A 19,389-nucleotide genomic window follows, 5' to 3' on the forward strand; every position below is an offset into this window, starting at 1 on the left:
TATTCTCATAAATCCACTACCCCAATTTCCCTCACTCCGACCCAGTTTCGATTGTTGATTGATTGGAAACATAAAAAAGAAAATAAATAAATTCAATAAAAATTTCTCTGGGCTTCCCTTCCGTTTCGATCTTCGAAAATTAGGGTTTTTTTAATATGCCTTCGCTGTTTTGCTCCAGAATCTTCATCGGAATTTAAACCTCTCTCCCACATTTCTCAGTATTTTGATTCAAGTTCAGGGTGTTTTCTGTGTTTCGGGTTCACTGCTGTTGCTTTGGAGCTGACACGTACAGGTGCATGTATCTGTATACTCTCGCGTAGACAACAATGTTCTGGAAGCTCACAGCTCTTTCTGCGTCTTCTCCTGTGAGTCATCAGAGCGAAAATTTGATTTTTGTTGGTATCTTTTTTGTTTGGCTCGGATGTCGATTCTGTACTGTTAAATCATGGGGTTATTGAGCTTTTTCATGCTGTTAAATGTATTTTTGTTGTTTAGGTTTGGTTGAAATCAAACTGGGATTCATTTAATTTCGTTGAAGATGATCATGATGTTTTCATGGATTATGGATTTGCGTGTCATGGTTCACGTGTTGAGTTTTTATACAGGAGAAAGGAGGAAGTATGAATTTGTTACTTTCTTGTTTTACTAATTCTTCATTAACAATTTTTACGCCTTACTTTTGTTAAAGTCGGTCTTATATTTATTACAGAGTTAATAAAGTATAAAACACATAAATTTGTTAGTCGGAGAAAACTCATGTGAGTAGTCGATAGATATCTCGATCCCCTATTCTTGTTGTTTCATATTACTAATATGTCATCAAAGAGTTAGCGAGGGCGTTGGATTATGAAATTTAAAGTACTTTACAGTTGTCATTCATCGTTTCAAGAAATTGTACGTGCTTGGTGATGATTAAATCCGTATTTCATGCTTAATTGGACGAGTGTGTCTGAGGTATCAGTCACTCTGTTTTTCTAGTGGAATGTCGGTTCCTCTGTTTCATTGGAGTTTGAATTAAGACATTAGCACTGGCTATATTCTGCTACAGATGCTTTCCGGCAATAAAGTAACTGAAAGTAGTTAAAACTCCTTTTGGCCATGGCTTGTTGAGAATTTGATCAAAACTACAAATCATATATTATAATAATTAAAGCCTGGGATAAATAAAAAATGATCACCTAACCCATATTCCATCTATTCAGGTTCGAGTCAGTGTTGGACAAGGAAAATTGTACATTGGAAGAGCTTTTGGATGAAGAAGAGATAATCCAAGAATGCAAAAGCATCAACAGCCGCCTCATAAATTTGTATAACATTTTCCCTTGATTGCTTCCATTGCAGGACCATGTTATAAAACAACTTATACATCGGTTCGTTTTTTCCTTGTATATCTTGAGTTGTTAATTTCCCATTTAACTTCAAAGTTCTTTGGTTCAGTTTGAGAGATCGACCGCAGGTTGAACATATGCTAAATATATAGTAGAGGAGGCTGCTGAGAATGCAGACAGCATGCGTACTTTCAAGTATGTGAAATTTAAGCAAATGATGTTAAAACTTGTGTTGTACTTCTCATATTTTACTATTACTCAGGTATTATTACAAAATTGTAAAGTTGATATGCGGTAGAACCCATCATATTGTTTTATTTCTGCTCAAACTTTGGTTTTGTAATGTAGGTTTCCTTTCATTGCCTGCGAAATTTTTACATGTGAAGTTGATTCCATCTTGAAGACTTGGTGGACCGAAGGGAGGTGGATCATCTTATTCACTAATTGAATCAAACATTACCATATGATAAACTTGGTGCTCAATTTCAATCTGGTTGTATGATGAAAATTTCTATCATGCTGCAGCTTATGATTTGCTATTCTCTTTCTTGGAACCAAACCGTCCTCACCCTGCATTATTAGCAGGGTATTTTAGCAAGGTACCAGATTGTGATTGCTCTGCAGTCTGCACTGTGTGCAATAATTTTTTCCAGGTGTTTAATAATTGGAGTAAATACACAAGTAATTCGTTTAATTAAACTTTTGTGGGTGTTCCAGGTGGTGGTATGCCTCATGGTTACGGAAGACTATTCCGCTGATGAATTATGTAAAGGTGAAATCGTGAAACTAAATATAAACCTCAATATTATTTTTAATTCATGATAATTTTATTTTTATTGCCAACCTTCCAAATTTGATGCTTCATCTTTCTTGGCTGGGGATGAGTGTGGGAACAGTGTTTAAGTTGCATTTTATGTTCAATGCTGTGTCCTGGTCATAATTGCTAAAACCTTGTTGGAAGCTATCCTTTCTGAACCGGATTCAACTCTTGGAGTCAATGTTTGTTGCAGCTGTCTAAATTTGCTGAAACTGAGCCTTTGTCTTGAACACCACCACCACTTGGGTGAAGTGGGCATAAACCTCTCCCTCAAAAGAGAGAGGCATGGGTTCAAACCCATATAAAACCGAAACAATCCCCCATCTCCACCCCACCCCACACCACCCCAATGCTGTAATAAAAAAAGCTTATCTGTAACTTGGTGCTTCAATTTGTTGACACTGGCTATATTGATAAGTGAAAGCATAACCTGGGGTGGTTTATCTATTTTATTTTTGTAATATGTCCTGCTGTTGAACAAACTAATTTAAACAGTAAGAGTAGTTTATTTTTCTTGACTAGGCTATAGGCTTGTATCCCATCAGCATGGTTTGTTCAAAATTTGGGATAGCATGTTCTTGCTTATTGCCTGTTTTTATACTTGTTATCATTCCCTTGTATTGAGGAGACTTTTTAATATCAATGAAGCTTATGTACACTGTCAATTTATGTAGCTGAAAAGTTTCAATCATCTAAATGCTGAAAGTAGAAATTTTTGAGCTTTCTGTGAAAGTGTATCATACTAAAAAGGCGATGCTGCAAAAGCTTGAGAATGAGGACATTCTTATCAATTAATTATACCTGCTAACATTAAAAACATGTTCATGCAGCTGATAACTTGTAGCTTTGTTTGATATTTTTCTTTGATCTGGTTTTTTAAAAAAATATGCAGTAGTTATGTCTTGTGGCTGATGGTTATTTCTTGCAGGTTCACCAAGAAGTTTTTGGGGCAGCTGGTTGATTTTAATTTGTATCACATCCATCATGGAGGTATTTAGTAGTCTAATGGCTATGCAACTATTTTGAATTGAACAGTTTGTTTCTCCAAATCCTCGTGCTAAACTGTGTCAATTGCTAGTTGTAATTTTCTTTCTAATTAGCCTTTTATTATCAGGTTTTGGTACGGCTTGTTGGTACAGATGATCATCTCTACCCCAATTCTCTGGAGTGATGCAGTGGTTGGCTGATAGCAATTTATTGGAAATGGTTGTGGATAAACTGAACGCTTCGGTAAGGTTAAAAGAAGTTGCAATATATCTAGAAACTAGATAGGAAAACATTATGTGTGATGTAGTAATCCTACATCGATCTAGTTTCTAGTTTCAATTGCTTATTGGAAGGTGGATTCGTCTATGATACAGTATCACCACTTACAAAGTTTCATTTATTTTTATCATTTGAGTGTTTTGTCTGGTAAGCTATGTACTCAATGGTTACATGATATGGTTGGTTCCTTTTCAAACTAACTTAAACATATCTAGCCTGTAGCACATTCTGCTGTTACATATTTGGTTAAATTTTGGATCTTCAGTTATGTTCCTGATACATGATCATAGTTTGATTAACTGCGCAGTGTCTGATATGGCATGAACGCTTGTAGAAAATTCACTACTGGCTTCCAATGAATATGTGTGCTCTGTAATTGCCTTAAGAGAGATTGAGGAATCACTCTATATAGTCTGGTTTTGTGCCACTATTAACTTTCCTGTAAGATGAAAATTACTTTAAAAGTACTTTTTTGGTAAAATTACCAGGTTGGTTTTCTGATAACTTGTGCCTTGCAATGTCAGAGTACTCGTATCATGTGTTCTGCCATATCTGTGTTAACTTAATTTGAAATTTATAAATAGCATGATTAGGAAAGTTTGTAGCATATATATTTTTTACTTGAAAGTTTTAATATTATGTGCTATGTGAGCTATATAATTCTCTGATTGCTCATTTGACGACATCGTTATGTATGTGCTATCTGAAACTTAGAGAGTTATATTAATCAATCTAGAGTACTCCTGAAGTCCATGCTAATGCAGCAGAAACATTTATGTGCTATCACAGCTTTATAGTTCTCTGATTGCTTATTTGATGACTTTGTTATGTATGTGCTATCTGAACCTAGAGAGTTCTTTAATCATCCAGAATACTCCTGAAGTCCATGCTAATGCAGCAGAAACATTATGTGCTATAACCAGAACTGCACCATCTCCTGTGTCCATTAAACTATCCAGTCCAAGGTTTGTACAACTCAACTTTATTTTTTGTTCAATTTGGGATCATATTTTTATATTTGTATAACTATAAGGAACAATGTTAATTTACTTCTTTTTGTGTGTTTTTCTGTACAGTTTTTGTTGCAATGATATTTTCTCATGCACTTGAAGACTCACATTCAAAATCTGCCCTTGTCCACTCCCTATCTGTCTGTATATCTTTGTTGGATTCAAAGAGATCAATTCCGTCTCCAGTATTGTACTTTTTCAGAAGTCAACAAGTGTATGACTCGCCGATACATGTTAACCAAGATACCGTTGGTGCGATGCTTCCGAAACTTGGGTGAGTTTGATAAAGTGTTGATGTTCCCCTTGTTAATTCTATCATGTTATGCGTTGGTGACTTTCTACCATCTTCAGTTACTTTCTTTCGCATACTTACCATTTCGGGAAACAAACCAAAAAGAGATTAGTGAATTGATAAGAATTCATAATGATTTTTGCTATGAATATCATGGTCTTGGATTATTTCTTTGGTGTACATGAGTCAAGTTATCCAGCGATGGAGTCAGTTTTTAGGGATTCTTAATGTTTAGCTGATTTTTGAATTATCCATACAATAAATACTTGATCGGTGGAGGCTTTGTTTTATCATATGATTATTTATATTAAAATCAACGAAGAAAGATACATTATACATATATCGAGAATTACGAGTACAATTTTCAACTCAACAAATTGCCAGATATCGGCTGATGGCTTGATTATGTAGCTTGTGAATTTGTTTATGCTGTTTGTAATTATCAACCAACGCCTGTGGCCCTGTTGTAAGAATCTAATTGTTTTGTATGTAGGGGAGCTGCTGATCCTTTTGAATGTTTCATCTGACGAGAAGATTTTACCCACAACATATGGTGAATTGAGGCCTCCTCTAGGAAAATATCGTCTGAAGGTTAGTTGAAATGCTATTGCGATTTGTTGCTCCTAACACCCTCAAAATGTTTTCATGTCTTTGAAATTGTTGGTTACAAGTAGGAGTTGATGAAGTATCAATGCATAAAAACTATTTCATGGCTGAAATGTAGTGTGAACGAAAGAGCTTTGTCTGACTGACCAGACTGTAGTTTTAAAATTTTTTTGTAACATGTTACAATTTGGCTCTCAGATTTTTGTTTTAGCTCAGTTCTCTTCCTACGAATAAAGCCAGACACGTGCATGGACAGCTGTACATGTGCCAGTATGATGCCACTATTTTCACGCAAATTTTTTATGTTGTATTTTAAATTTGAAAATTGTTCAGCCTACAATTTGTATCGTGGTTCTTGATTGTAGGTTGTTGAATTCTTAGCTGTGCTTCTGAAAACTGGCAATGAAGTCGCAGAGAAGGAGTTGGTCAGCTCAGGGGCAATTCGGAGAGTCCTTGATCTCTTTTTCGAGTACGAATTCTGTTATAAGTACTCGTACATTTTGACCAGCACATGCAATTGGTAGCCTGTGATGAAAGAATTAAATTTCGTACTTAAATGAGCTTGGAATCAGAAGTTAAGAATGCTACTGTGGTGTGAATTTATTTTTCTTGTGCAGGTACCCGTACAACAATGCTTTGCATCATCACGTGGAGAGCATTGTATGTTGTTGCTTGGAAAGTAAAATAGTGCCATTCTTGATCATCTTTTCCTAGAGTGCAATTTGGTTGGAAAAATTCTTCAAACAGAAAAACATCCCACGCTTTTTGGCGATGATAATAAGGTAATGTTTCAAGACATGCTTATCAAAGTTTTGAGTTCATGTATCTTGTGCGAATGTTATCCACCTTGTGGGTGGAAAACAGTTCCTTTGTGTTTTGAGGACTAGAAAGGTGACGCTGCAGTTGTGTGCTTAATGAAATAACTAATATGTTCCAAGCATTTATATTCTACTGAAACTTTGAAGTTTGATGTGAGTATTGCTGTAAATTATTATCCTGGTTGCTTCTTATGTTCTTTTCAGCTTGATAATAGGTCTATCATCTATTTCAATTCGTTTCTGATTCGAATTTATCAATTAAATGCAGCAAACTTTGCCAGCTTCTGCAAGGCCTGCTCCTAGAGCCGGTTACTTTGGACATTTGACACGGATATCAAATAAATTAACTCTGTTGGGAAACGATGACACTCGCATCCAAAAGAATCTTCAGGTGGTGCCTACCTTGAAACTCTATCTTAATTTTAAAAATGTCAATGTGTCTTGTCTCATGCAATCTGTTTTGCTCCTTTCAGGAGAATAGAGAGTGGATTGAGTGGCACTCCACTGTCTTACAAGAGCGCAATATGGTAGAGAATGTTTATCGATGGGCTTGTGGGTATGTCTCTTCTCTCTCCCCCTCTTGCTGTAGCTAGCACTTTCATGATCCCAATAAGTAGAACTTTTATAAGTTATATAATTTTTTAGTATGCCTGTGAAGCAATATAATCTCCTCTTTGCTTGCTGAAGTTTGTCCCATTCTGCTAGTCTCTAGTTCTTGAAAATGTCTATTTCTTTCCACGTTTGTAGGCGGCCCACAGCATTGCAAGACAGGACCAGGGATAGTGATGAGGAAGATGTCCATGATAGGGATTATGATGTTGCTGCTTTGGCAAATAATTTAAGCCAAGCATTCAGATATACCATGTATGACAATGATGATGCTCAGGTAAACATTTGCATATAAGGATAAACTTGTTTCAAAGCTTCTACCAAAAATTTACACTAGTGTGATTATTTGAAATCTGTTTTATGGATTTTATCTCTTGGTTGCAGGGTCATGGAGCTCTGGAACGAGCTCTGGAACGTGACAATGAGGTAATGTTGAACCCAACTTACTTCATATTTTGAAGAATGAAATAAAGTCAGCATTGCAAGAAGTGAAACCTAAGGAGAACTAGTTTTGTCCTTTATGTCTTCCATGTCAATTGAATTTTCTACTCTTGATATTTCTAATGTTGATTAAAATGCAGGATGTCTACTTTGATGACGAATCGGCCGGAGTTGTGATTTCATCCCTGAGGTTGTGTGATGAGCAAGGGAGGTGTGTTCATGTTCTCATTAAATTTAAGCTCCTCTTATGGATAGCAATACCTCTGGTGCTTATGCGAATGATGAGGAACAGATAAAAATATAGAAAGATGATCGAAAAATAACAAAGAAAAGTTTATTGCGGGATGCCTCTTTTTCGGGGGCCTGGTTCATTTTTGTTTGATGTATGTTTTTTCTTCACAACAGTTTGTTCACAAATTCCAACTGGTTTGCATTTCAAGACGAAAGAGCTGGTGAAGACGCACCAATGGGTTCCGACATGATGGATGATATTAACCTGAATGGAACAGCGGTTAATGGTAACAGCAGTAGCGATGATGAGGTAGTGGTTGGGGAGGACGAGGATTTGATCAGGAGCAAGGTTTCTGCCAATGATTCATCTAGTTCCGAAGCATATGTTTTCAATGGATTCAAAGGCATAAATTCTTCCGATGGAGGTAACTTGATTTCCCAAAGCAAGAAAATGGACTCCCACAACAACTTGGGAATCTTTCAATTCGAAACACCAAATAATGACAATCCATGTGGAGATAAGTCGTCCCCTGAATGGGTAGCTTGGGGTGAAGCATCTAATGTTCAAGTTGGTGGACCTAGTGTGAACCCATTTGATGATCAAAGTGACATGAACGCCAATCTTGCAGTGAAAGTGAGCGCCTTGACTGTCAGTCCCACTTCAAGTGGTGACTCTGTAACAAATGGGTCATCCAGTTCCGCATCTTCCTCTGATAGCTCAACTAAATCTGATTCAAGTCAGAAACGGGCTGCACCCTCTTTATTGAAGAGGATGTCGAATTTGTGGGAGTTGAACCAGAGGGTACGGAAAAGGCAATGGAACAGGCTCTCAAGGAAGGGATTGTAGGGGAAGCGGGGCCGTTGAAATGGAATCTTTCCCCAAAGAAATCAGACAAGGAAAATCCAGATGATGGTGGCACGGTTCTGAATGAATTAACGACCTATAACTATTGGAGAGTCGAGCAGGAGCTCACAGTGTTAGAGTAGATATATTATATATACGTCTCTCACTTAATTTCATCATCGAACCGAAGGTTGCACTGATCCGCTATGGCAGGCTGCACATCAAACATTTGTACAGTATTTTGTTTCGATTGGGATTGATCTGATCGATGGATCATAGGCTTACATAATCTGTTGTCACGTTTACTTTTACCAGGGTTTCTTTTCAGTTTTGTCAAAAATTTTGTGGGTTCGTCCGATCCTCTCATTGGATAGTTTATTACTATTTTTATCTTACTCGCTCGAGAGAAACGACGAACCCCAGTCGTGCAACATTTCCAGTTCCAACCCCTGTGGATTTGTTCTTGGTTGCCTCTACAATTACTGTAACAATTAATAATGCGTATTCAGTACAATTATTTGTTATTTCAAGATCAACTAATGCATCTGCTGTGATGTTATTTTAACAATGTAACAATATTTTGCTGTGATAATTAGATGTTGATTATGTGTTTTATTTTTATGGATGTTGTGATAGTTAAAGTTGACCGATTCTTCATGTTGATCATTTTAAAAAGATGTCATGGGGTTTATAAGCTTACTTGAATTATTATTGTTGGGGTGAAGTATGATAGTTTGACAGACCATTCAACCTATTCGAAATAATATTTTTTAATTAGACATATTATTTTGAAACCTTGTTATCGTTGAAAATAAGAACTGTAAATATTGAAAATAGTGTGATAATATATGTAATGATATATATATTTTTAGATTATTTTCAAAGAAATTAATAAATATTTCTCTCAATTGTGAATAAAACACTAATTGAGTAGACAAAATTTTATAAAGTGTGTAGTTTAATATATTTTGTGAGTTTGAGATTTTTACTTTTTATCGTACATTTTTACTTTTAACAGTTATTATATTTTTAAAAGGATAATCTTAAAAATAATATTAATATATGGTACAATGATATTTATATAATTATATCCTGAGATTTTGTATCAATATGTGATAAATTGATTTTTTTTTTTAAATACATATGATAAGAATATTCTTGTTCTTATCTTAAAAACAAAATACGCGATAGCTTCATTGACCAATTTCCTATGTCTAAAAAAAATGTAATGTTTAACCCGATTGATACTTGCGGGCTAAGATTCCAAAAACACCCGGCCCGTTTATAATAATGGTATACTTGTATCCCTCTTTTCTACCCAGTGCCGAAAGGTGAAGGCAGCCAACGAAATCTAGGGTTTTCTACAGGAAGCAAGGATGTTAGAGGTGGTGCTGAACGATCGGTTGGGGAAGAAAGTTCGTGTGAAGTGCAATGATGATGATACGATCGGCGATTTGAAGAAACTGGTGGCTGCTCAGACGGGGACTAGGGCTGACAAAATACGAATTCAGAAGTGGTACACCGTCTACAAGGATCATATCACCCTCAAAGACTACGAGATCCACGATGGAATGGGTCTCGAGCTCTACTACAACTAATACTTGTGGGTAATTTTCAGTACTCTCTGTTCTCTCTTTTTCTCTCGATCCATTCAATTTTTGTATCACTAAAAATCCGATACTGATATCAGAAACTGTCATTTTTTTGTCCAAACATTTCAACTTTCGGTTGGAATAATCGAACACTGTCTCTCCGAATTTTGACAGAAGTTTTATGGATATTGGATCGTGGAATATTATGTCTTTGTAGAGTATCTATCATTGCCCCCGGGCTCTTATTATGACCCGCATAGGCTCCAAATCGTGAAATGTCTAATAAGTTTGAGAGTCCTCTCACTTTGGTGGCTACTGTTTTGGGACTGTGCTCTTCTGACTTATCTTGAATTATGACCCAATTAATTTAATCTTTCCTCCCTGAGTTCTTTAGGAAACAAACGATGAATTGGTCATTTTTATCCGTGTGATGCGATCTAAGAACCATGAGGAAATTGAAGTGCTCAAGTATTGTTTCGTATTTATGAGGAAATTGTAGTGTTGCTCTCATTGCAAGGGTTTGTACATAGTAGGTCAAATGGATAAATATAGCCTATTTGATCAATTGTTGTCTGTTGCAAGTGAAGATGGCACTATTTGCACAATTTTACTTAATATACTTGACTTGTATGAAGTATATTGTTGGATGTTTCGTTCGCTTTTCAAATGTTCAAATGTTGGGTGATCTTTGTGTAGAAAGAATGACTAAGATCCACATCACTCTTGATTATGTTGGTGGCTCTCCGTAAAAAAATTGTAGCAAAACTTTCTGTTATTTCTCCTGCCTTTGTAACCTACAGCTTGAGAAGTGTTGTATATAATGTGTGGTGCTGTTAATAGATGGTTCTGGTTTTTATGTATTTTCATCTAGGAAAATTTCTGTTCTCTTTCTTCCACCGACATGAGACATCATTGTAAATGGTGTTCCATATGATGTATTTAAATGTTTATTTAGCTGACAACTCGACAGATTTTTATTGGTGAGATTTGATTTGATATCCGCATCGATACGATATATTTGATGGTACATCACATGAAGGGGGAGGTTGGACAAAGTGAGGGAAGGATGCTGAGTGTGTAAAGTCTTTAGTTCAATTGACTTTTATTGTATTTTAAACAGTAGGTTGATTGTCCATCCTCGCGGCTGCACTCAGAAATATACTAATTGGAGATCGGGATTGTTACGGGAAGAATATTATCAAGCCCATGCCCAGAAAATATTAGTCGAATGTCAATATCCCATGGAAAAGGCCACCAGTTTATAAAATCTATAAGAGAAAATTCAAGAGTCACTTGGGCAAGATAGTAGTCTGTTATGCTGATAAGGGGAATAGAAGGGGGGAAATGGGTGTGTTAGTGGGATAAACTAGAATTTTGTGAGAATTTGGTAGCTTTGCTAAGGAAAATCACCCTTGTACATGGACATAATACTTCCCTGCCTTATCTTGGATGTTCCGAGCGAAGGTGACTCTTGGTGCGGTAAGAGGTCTTACATATGTTAACAGCCCTGAAACCAAAGTGATATATCGGTATTACAAAACCACAAACATCTTGCTTGAAGTGAACTAAAAAGTGAAGCTTTTTGATCTGGGGTGGCAGGGGGACTCGGGAGGTGAACATTGTGCTATAGATAATTGCATGCTTCACGAGCATTCATGATATATGACATTCACAAGACACTAGACCAATATAATGAATCTCAAGATAACAAGGCTAAAGAAGGAGCTGATCTTTGTGGAAGTCCACTCAGAAGTGTTTTGGTTAATCATTCAATGGGAGGTTTTGTTGCTATGCGACATCCTGAAATGGTACTAACTTATCGTTACAGTGCTGTAAAGTGCGGGCTTAAAAAGCATTTAACTGTTTTTCTGATTTTTGGGAGTGCTTTTTGTGGCCATGGTAGTGAGTTTGTTGTTTCGACGTTGGTGGGGGTGAATGCATGTACAAGAATGGTTGTTAGGGTCCTTATTTTGGTAATAGTAGATAGTGGTGTAAGACATAAACATATTTTGAGATTTGTTATTAAGAGAACTGGAATGGTTTGTTAGTGGAGGGAACATGCTTAACTGGAGTGTGGAAGAGAATTTGGATTTGTTGTTTTCTATTCAGCAAACAGGCTTTATGTGCTGCTACTTAAACTGAATAAGTTTCTTATAATTGTTGTTTTGTCTATGGCACTGATCCTCTTAATCAGTGAACTAGGAGGGACAGCCGCTTATTCTATTGGCGAAATTTTGGAAGTTGAAGGTGAAATCAATGCTTCAGTAGGTTTTGATGCCAGTAAACTTATGGTCGTAGTTGGATTTGAGCAAAAAACTCAAATGCTGATACTAGTTTCTCACAAGTATTGATGGTCATGTATCTAGAGTAGAAAACAACTGGGTCTGAACTCATAGAAATTCAAGTTTTAATTCTCAGTCTTGGGGAAAAAGCTGGTTTTCAAGAGGGCGGCATTGTTACAGGAAGAATATTATCAAGCCCTAGCCCAGAAAATATTTGGCTAATATCAATAGCCCACGGAAAGGCCACCGGTTTATATTATCTATACGAGAAGGTCCAAGGGTCATGTGGGCAGAATAGTAGCCTGTTATACATTGGTACGGGGAATAAAAGGGGAAAGGGGTGTGTTAGTTCGATAGACTAGACTTTTGTGAGAATTTGCTAACTTTGCTAGGGCTAGAGGGATTCCCCTTCTTGAGTGTTTTGAGTGTGAGATTTGTATTGTATTTCCTTTACTATTTCCAGAAAATATCAATACGGTATCCATATATTTCAGAATACTGCCATGTTGATTTCTTCATTTGTTTGCTCTTTTTGTGTGTTAATTTTTGGTCGTAAGAGGGATATACTGCAACTTTCCTCAGGCATATCTCTTTCTAGCTTGTGCCATCAGTTTACTGATGTATATCTTGCACTGATTTCTCCGTTAACATGTTAGCCAAATCCAGCCTTTAGTGTTTCTTTAATCACTGGAACTTTGCAGAACCGTAGTTTCTTTCGCTTCGAATTTTTTTATCTACTCTAGCTGTAAATATTCTCATCACACTCCAACTGGTGGATCATCATTCCCATCTTTTAGCCTGTCAATGGGTATGCCTTTTCTGCTCTCTGGTTCTGAACAATGTTATTTTTGCTTGATGTCTTGTAGATGACTCTAGAATTGGCAATTTTATTCTTTTTTTGGTACTTATGGGGATCAACTTCTCAGCCTTTCTATTTGTGATAATTTTTTATTCTTTACCAGCGAACATATCCCTGTCTGTTTGTGTGATCTTTATACCTTTTCATAATCACGTATTATTTGGTGGGTTGAATGCCTTCTTATCCTTTAGACTGGCCATTGTAGATGTGCGCCATGTGTTGTATAATCTCCGTGTAAACCTACCCTGTGCATTCCCGTGTCTCATAGGTGTATTTCTTTCATAAGTATATTCTAGAGGTACATGAGAGCGTGGTGATTTTTTTATCGAAACCGTAACTGAAGCTGCTCCTTTCCTTTTCTTTTTTTGCCTGCAGGTCTGCTTTGTAATGGGAGTCGTGGGGATGTGGAATATATGTATCAGCATCGGTTGCTATCTGCGTGAATAATGAACTTGGGTTTTTGTAATGCATGTTTTACTCAAATATTTGAGGACATGGTGTCTGAAAACCATTTAAATATGTTATGTAGAATTGTGTTCGTGGCAGTTGAAAACTGATTGTATTAAAATACTACTCTGATAAATTATGTCGACCCTTTATTTATTTATTTTTATCAGTTTAATTTATATGCCATCTGTTTTGTAATGTACAGTGAGCTGTGTAGAATTTATTTGCAACTGATCAGGCTTAACAAGCCTCACCCGATCTTTATCTGAGATTGGTTTGCATGTATGTATCGAGGTGTTTTGTGGGTCGAATTTACGGTTCAGGATTGTAGATAAGCATCCTGTTGAGTTCGAGCCTGATGAGCTCAATATCATATGGCTCAATCTCTAGATAAGCTATACCACCACCCTCGTATGTGATGTCCTTGCAAATTTGAGGGTAGCTTGGTTTTCGATTTCTTGATAAATATTCTTTAACTGCGATCAAATTATTTTGTTACATAAATCTAGGAATTTGTAGCCGAACAATATCAGACTCGAGCTTGTCAATCAAATCGAGCCGAATAATATTAGACTTGAGGTCGTTTTGTTTAAGATTTATAGTAGATTTGAGTGAAAATTACCGAGCTCGTGAATAAATCGATCTTGATACGTTGAGAGCTCTTTTGTCATGTTTAAGGAGCCTGATTGGAGCTTGACTCGTTAAGCATGTCTGTTGTCGAGCTTGTTAAACATATAATAGAGCTCAACAACAGAGCTCGAGTTTGATCTGGTTAAGCACACAATTTTGTTGGATAATTTTAACTTAAATTACCAAAATAATCATTTGTCATATATTATTCTAATTCTTTTGTATATTTTAAATTTAACCGTTATTTCATTCATAATTAAAAATATAAGTATGATCATAATAGTTAAGTTTTAATACATTAAAAGTTTTATTTTGACGATTTCATTTAAATAAGTCTAAAATTTCACTCTTCATGTATAGTTCTAAATCTTTTTAGATGTTTTAAATTAAACTGTTAGTTTATTTCATTAGAAATTTATTGATCGGATCACCATTCGTTAGGCACATTAACAAATAAATATTATGTTATCATACAACTCGTTTCTTATCTTCGTTCTCTTCTCATTAATTCCAGTTATCAAATAATGTTAGGATCAGAGATAAATTTAGAGGGGGAAGCGAACAAATTTATCTCAAAATTATTTCGGTTAGGCTAACAACACTGAAATTTGTTCTTTGTGAGTTGAGTTCTCAGTAAGTCAATCAATATGAATTGCACGAAAGTAAGTTTTCTGAGACCCGTTGAACAAGAGTGAATTCAAAATTCTAAGTTTTAATGTGTAATCATAATTAGTTTGATATCATTAATTTAAAATATTTATTAACGTCGAATGAAGTATCAATTTAGTATATAAAATTTTTAACTAACCGTCATAGTATACCATCCTTGACTATAGATTTTATCATTTTGCAATTATTTGATTGATGATAGGTCTAACTTTATTATTCTAAACCTATAAAGTTATACTCTTATTCTATGAATTATCTTGATCATATATATTTAATTTTTCTAGATATGTCATCATAAGATTTGGATTTTGTTGGGTGCAATAATTGTCCTTGCTTGGTAGAGCGATCGAATACTAGTGCTTGAGCTGTTGTGCAGTTTAAAAGATTTGAGTTGCACCATTACTACTAGCTATAGCTTTTGGTAAAGCGGGAAACGCTCGCTCCTATAGATTTATTTATTATATTAGTTTTTGAAAGAATGTTTCGGCATGATATATACAATAAATTTATTGATCGAATCATCATTCATTAGAAATATTAAATAGAAAAATATTATATGTTATCATACAATTCGTTTTTTGTCTTTGTTCTATTCTTATTCAATTCAATCACAATAAGTTTTTCTTAATTTTGTTTGGCATAGTATGATCATAATATTTACGACAATTATATCAAACTTATTATAATTTGGCAAAATTATATCTTATCTTCGTTTTTATTTTCTAATTATATGATAACATAAGATATAATTTTCGGCAAGATATACTAATAAGACAATTTTCGGCAAGATATAATCTTCGTTTTTATTTTCTAATTATATGATAACATAAGATATAATTGTCGGCAAGATAAGAGTGAAAATAAGAGTGTCTTAATTTTGTTTGGCATAGTTATCTTAATTTTGCCAAACAAGAGTGAATTCATAATTTTAAGTTTTAATCATGTTGGTCCCACAGTGCGAGATTTTTGAGATAATAAACCCGAAAATAAAGAATAAACTGGACACCGAGATTTACGTGGAAAATCCCTAAAAATTATTAGGGTAAAAACCACGGGCAAGATGAAAAGAATTCCACTATAATATTTTGTGGTGTACAACTCACTCACTGTGTTTTCAAAGAGAACACATACTATCTTAATACAGGAGAACAAAACACCTCAAAAATATTATAGAACTAAGCACTCAAATGCTTATAAGATGAGAGAAAACTCGAAGAATGATGATTTCAGAATGAAGAGGGGAGCTCTATTTATAGAGCCCCTGTCAGTGTGAAAACACGTATAAAAACGCGTTTTCTCTTCTATTTGAAATTTCCACGAAGCTTCCGCCAACCACTTTCTTTGACCAGATGAGCCGACATTTCTCCCACTTGGAGTTTTGATTGAGAATTAAACACATCTCCACACATCCTTTCAATCTTGTCATTCCCTGCTGCTTACGTTTTCGCTAGACCACTTGAGGATATACACCACTCAAACTTATCAGTGTTCACTGGCTTGGTCGAAAAATCAGCTATGTTGTCCTTCGTATAGATCTTCTGCATATCCACGCTTTATTCTTCTAATACTTCCCGCACAAAGTGAAATTGTACTCCAATGTGTTTCGTCCTGGAATGAAAGGCTGGATTCCTTGCGATGTGCAAGGCACTCTGACTGTCACAAAACAAAGGAATATTCTCTTGTTCGTGTCTGATCTCCTCCAATAACTTTTTAATTCATATTGCCTCCTTGCAAGCTTGAGTCGCTGCCATGTATTCTGCCTCTGTTGTAGATAATGCCACAACGGTCTGCAGTGTTGAAACCTAGCTTACTGCTCCCCCTGCAAGTGTAAACACATAACTAGTAGTAGATTTCCTCTTATCAGGATCACCTGTATAATCTGAATTGACATAGCTCCTGAGTGTAAAATCCGATCCTCCATAACATAATGCAGCATTCGAGGTACCCTTAATGTATCGAAGGATCCTCTTAACAGTGCTCCAATGCTCTCGTCCAGGATTCGCCATATACCGACTAACTGCTCCCACTGCTTGAGCAATGTCCGGTCTTGTACAGATCATGGCGAACATCAAACTTCCCACTGCTGATACATATGGTACTCGAGACATCTTTCATCCTCTCTGCTTCACTGCTATGACACATCTCGGAGGATAACTTGAAGTTAACAGGAAGAGGGGTCGATATTGGCTTACTCTCTTGCATGTTAAAGCGTTGCAAGACTTTCTTCAAATAATTTTTCTGGGAAAACCAAATATTTCTGTTACTTCTGTCTCGGTGAACTTGCATCTCTAGAATCTTGTTTTCTGGTCCCAAGTTCTTCATATGAAATTCCCTAGCCAACTGTGCCTTCAATCCTTGGACCTGATCTTTGTTGGGGCATGCTACCAACATGTCGTCCACATACAATAGTAAAATGATATAATCATCACCATACTTCTTGAAATATGTACAAGGGTCTGCACTCAGTCTGTTGTATCCAAGGTTCATGATATAGGAATCAAATCTCTTGTACCAAGACCTCGGCGCCTGTTTGAGACCGTACATATATTTCTTCAACCTGCAAACCAAGTTCTCTTTGCCTTTTTTCGCAAAACCTTCTGGCTGGAGCATATAGATTTCTTCTTCAAGATCTCCATGAAGAAATGCCGTTTTCACATCTAGATGTTCTAGATATAGGTCAAACACCGCACATAATGTCAGCACCACTCTGACTATTGTAAGCCGAACCATAGGAAAAAATATCTCATTGAAGTCAATTCTTTCTCTCTGAGCATACCCTTTTACCACCAATCTAGTACGATACCGCTCCACTTGGTTATTGCCATCACGCTTGATCTTATAGACCCATCTGTTTCTAATGGCTTTCCTCCCTCATGGTAGTGTAACAAGATCCCAAGTTTTATTCCTGTCTAATGCCTCCAATTTTTCTTGCATTGCTATCCTCCACAAGGATATATCCGAGCTTTGAGTAGCCTCGTGGAAACTCGATGGCTCACCATCCTCTGATAATAGACAATATGCAATATTGCTTTCAGTGACATAATCTGAAAGCCAAAATGGTGGTCTTCTGTCTCGAGTTGACTGCCTCACATTAAAAACCTCAGACTCAACATGTTCTTGTTCTTCGTGCTCTGGTACAGCTTCACAAGAAACTTGACCTTCGTCCGTCTTATTTTCTACCTGAAAAATAGTAGTTTCTGAATTCGGTGTGCCTTTGTCTTCCTTTACTTTATCTTCCTCGAAGATAACATCCCTGCTGATGACAAGCTTGTGAACAGTAGGATTCCACAAGCGAAACCCCTTTACTCCATCAGCATAACCCAAGAAGATGCATTTTCTAGATTTCGAATCCAATTTCGATCTTTCTTGCTCATTTTACAGAACATACACATGACTTCTAAATGTATGCAAATGAGAATAATCTGTCAGCTTCCCAGTCCACATCTCCATCGGAGTCTTCAGATCAATCGCCACTGAAGGAGAACGATTGATAATATAACAAGCGGTTTTAACTGCTTCCGTCCAAAATGACTTTTCTAGACCTGCAGTCCTCAACATAGCTCTTGTTCTTTCCAACAAGGTTATGTCCATCCGCTCTGTTGAGGTGTGTAAGCCGTCGTAAACTGTCTTTTGATGCCCTCATGTTGACAATATGCATCAAATTCGTCTCTAGTATATTCTCCTCCATTGTCAGTCCTCAAACACTTGATTTTCTTTTTAGAATCAAGTTCAACCCGCGCTTTGAAATCTTTGAAGATCTGGAAAGCGTCTGATTTCTTCTTGATTGGATACACCCAACATCTCTTAGAGAAATCATCAATGAACGAGACAAAGTATCTCGCTCCTCCTAGGGATACAACTGGTGCTTGCCAAACATCCGAATGAATAAGCTCCAATATGCTTTTGCTCCTGGCAGTAGAAGTGTCAAACTTTAATCTATGTTGTTTACTGGTAACACAATGCTCACAAAAGGGTAGTGACACTTTTGTAAATCCCGGCAACAGCTTCTGTTCTGAGAGAATTTTCAATCCCCGTTCTGACATATGCCAGAGCTTTCTATGTCATAACACTGTTAATTCTTCTCCTGAACCAATTGATGCAACAGCTAGTTCTGCCTCTTTGTGTGTTTATCCCAAAAGTACATACAGATTTGCAGCAACCTTTTCCGCCTTCATAACCACAAGCGAGCCTTTCACAATTTTCATGATCTCATTCTCGATACGGGTTTTGCATCCGATGTCATCCAATTGCCCCAAGGACAAAAGATTCTTTGTCAGTCCTTTCACATGTCGTACCTCCTGTATGGTGCGAATGGTGCCATCAAACATTTTAATTTTGATAATACCGACCCCAGCGATTTCCAAGGCATGATCATTTCCCATGAATACAGATCCTCCTGAGACTGGTTCATAATGATCAAACCATTCTCTCCGAGACGTCATGTGCCACGTCGCTCCTGAATCCATTATCCATGTGTCACAAAATTTGTGTCTGCCTTCTGCAACAGTTGCTGCTTCGCTGAATAATATTTCATCACTGCCTGAAGTACTGGCCACATTTCATTGAGAATTATTCTCGATACTCGTACACTCTTTCTTGAAGTGCCCTTTACCGCCACATTTAAAGCGGTAAATAGTTTTCTTCTTAC

At 36.5% G+C, this 19,389-nt stretch overlaps 1 protein-coding gene and 1 pseudogene across 2 annotated transcripts; both read left to right on the forward strand.

The window, feature by feature from the left end:
- Nucleotides 1–208: 208 nt before the first annotated feature.
- Nucleotides 209–8,463, forward strand: LOC142539185 (uncharacterized; annotated as a pseudogene).
- Nucleotides 8,464–9,558: 1,095 nt separating this feature from the next.
- On the forward strand, nucleotides 9,559–13,602 carry LOC142539186 (ubiquitin-like protein 5). 2 transcript variants are annotated; one of them, XM_075644463.1, is made up of 2 exons: nucleotides 9,559–9,865; nucleotides 13,371–13,602. In XM_075644463.1, exon 1 carries the CDS (start codon nucleotides 9,639–9,641, stop codon nucleotides 9,858–9,860), a length of 222 nt encoding a protein of 73 aa, XP_075500578.1. In that variant the 5' UTR covers nucleotides 9,559–9,638; the 3' UTR covers nucleotides 9,861–9,865; nucleotides 13,371–13,602. The 2 variants fall into 2 exon arrangements, with proteins under 2 accessions (XP_075500578.1, XP_075500577.1); XM_075644462.1 differs by having other exon boundaries at nucleotides 9,562–9,869.
- Nucleotides 13,603–19,389: the final 5,787 nt, after the last annotated feature.

This window comes from Primulina tabacum, chromosome 3, assembly GCF_025594145.1.
Source record: "Primulina tabacum isolate GXHZ01 chromosome 3, ASM2559414v2, whole genome shotgun sequence".
Taxonomy (NCBI): domain Eukaryota; kingdom Viridiplantae; phylum Streptophyta; class Magnoliopsida; order Lamiales; family Gesneriaceae; genus Primulina; species Primulina tabacum.

Bases quoted from the DNA above. Each gene is read 5' to 3' on its own strand.
- LOC142539186 (XM_075644463.1), top strand. From the start codon at position 9,639: ATGTTAGAGGTGGTGCTGAACGATCGGTTGGGGAAGAAAGTTCGTGTG.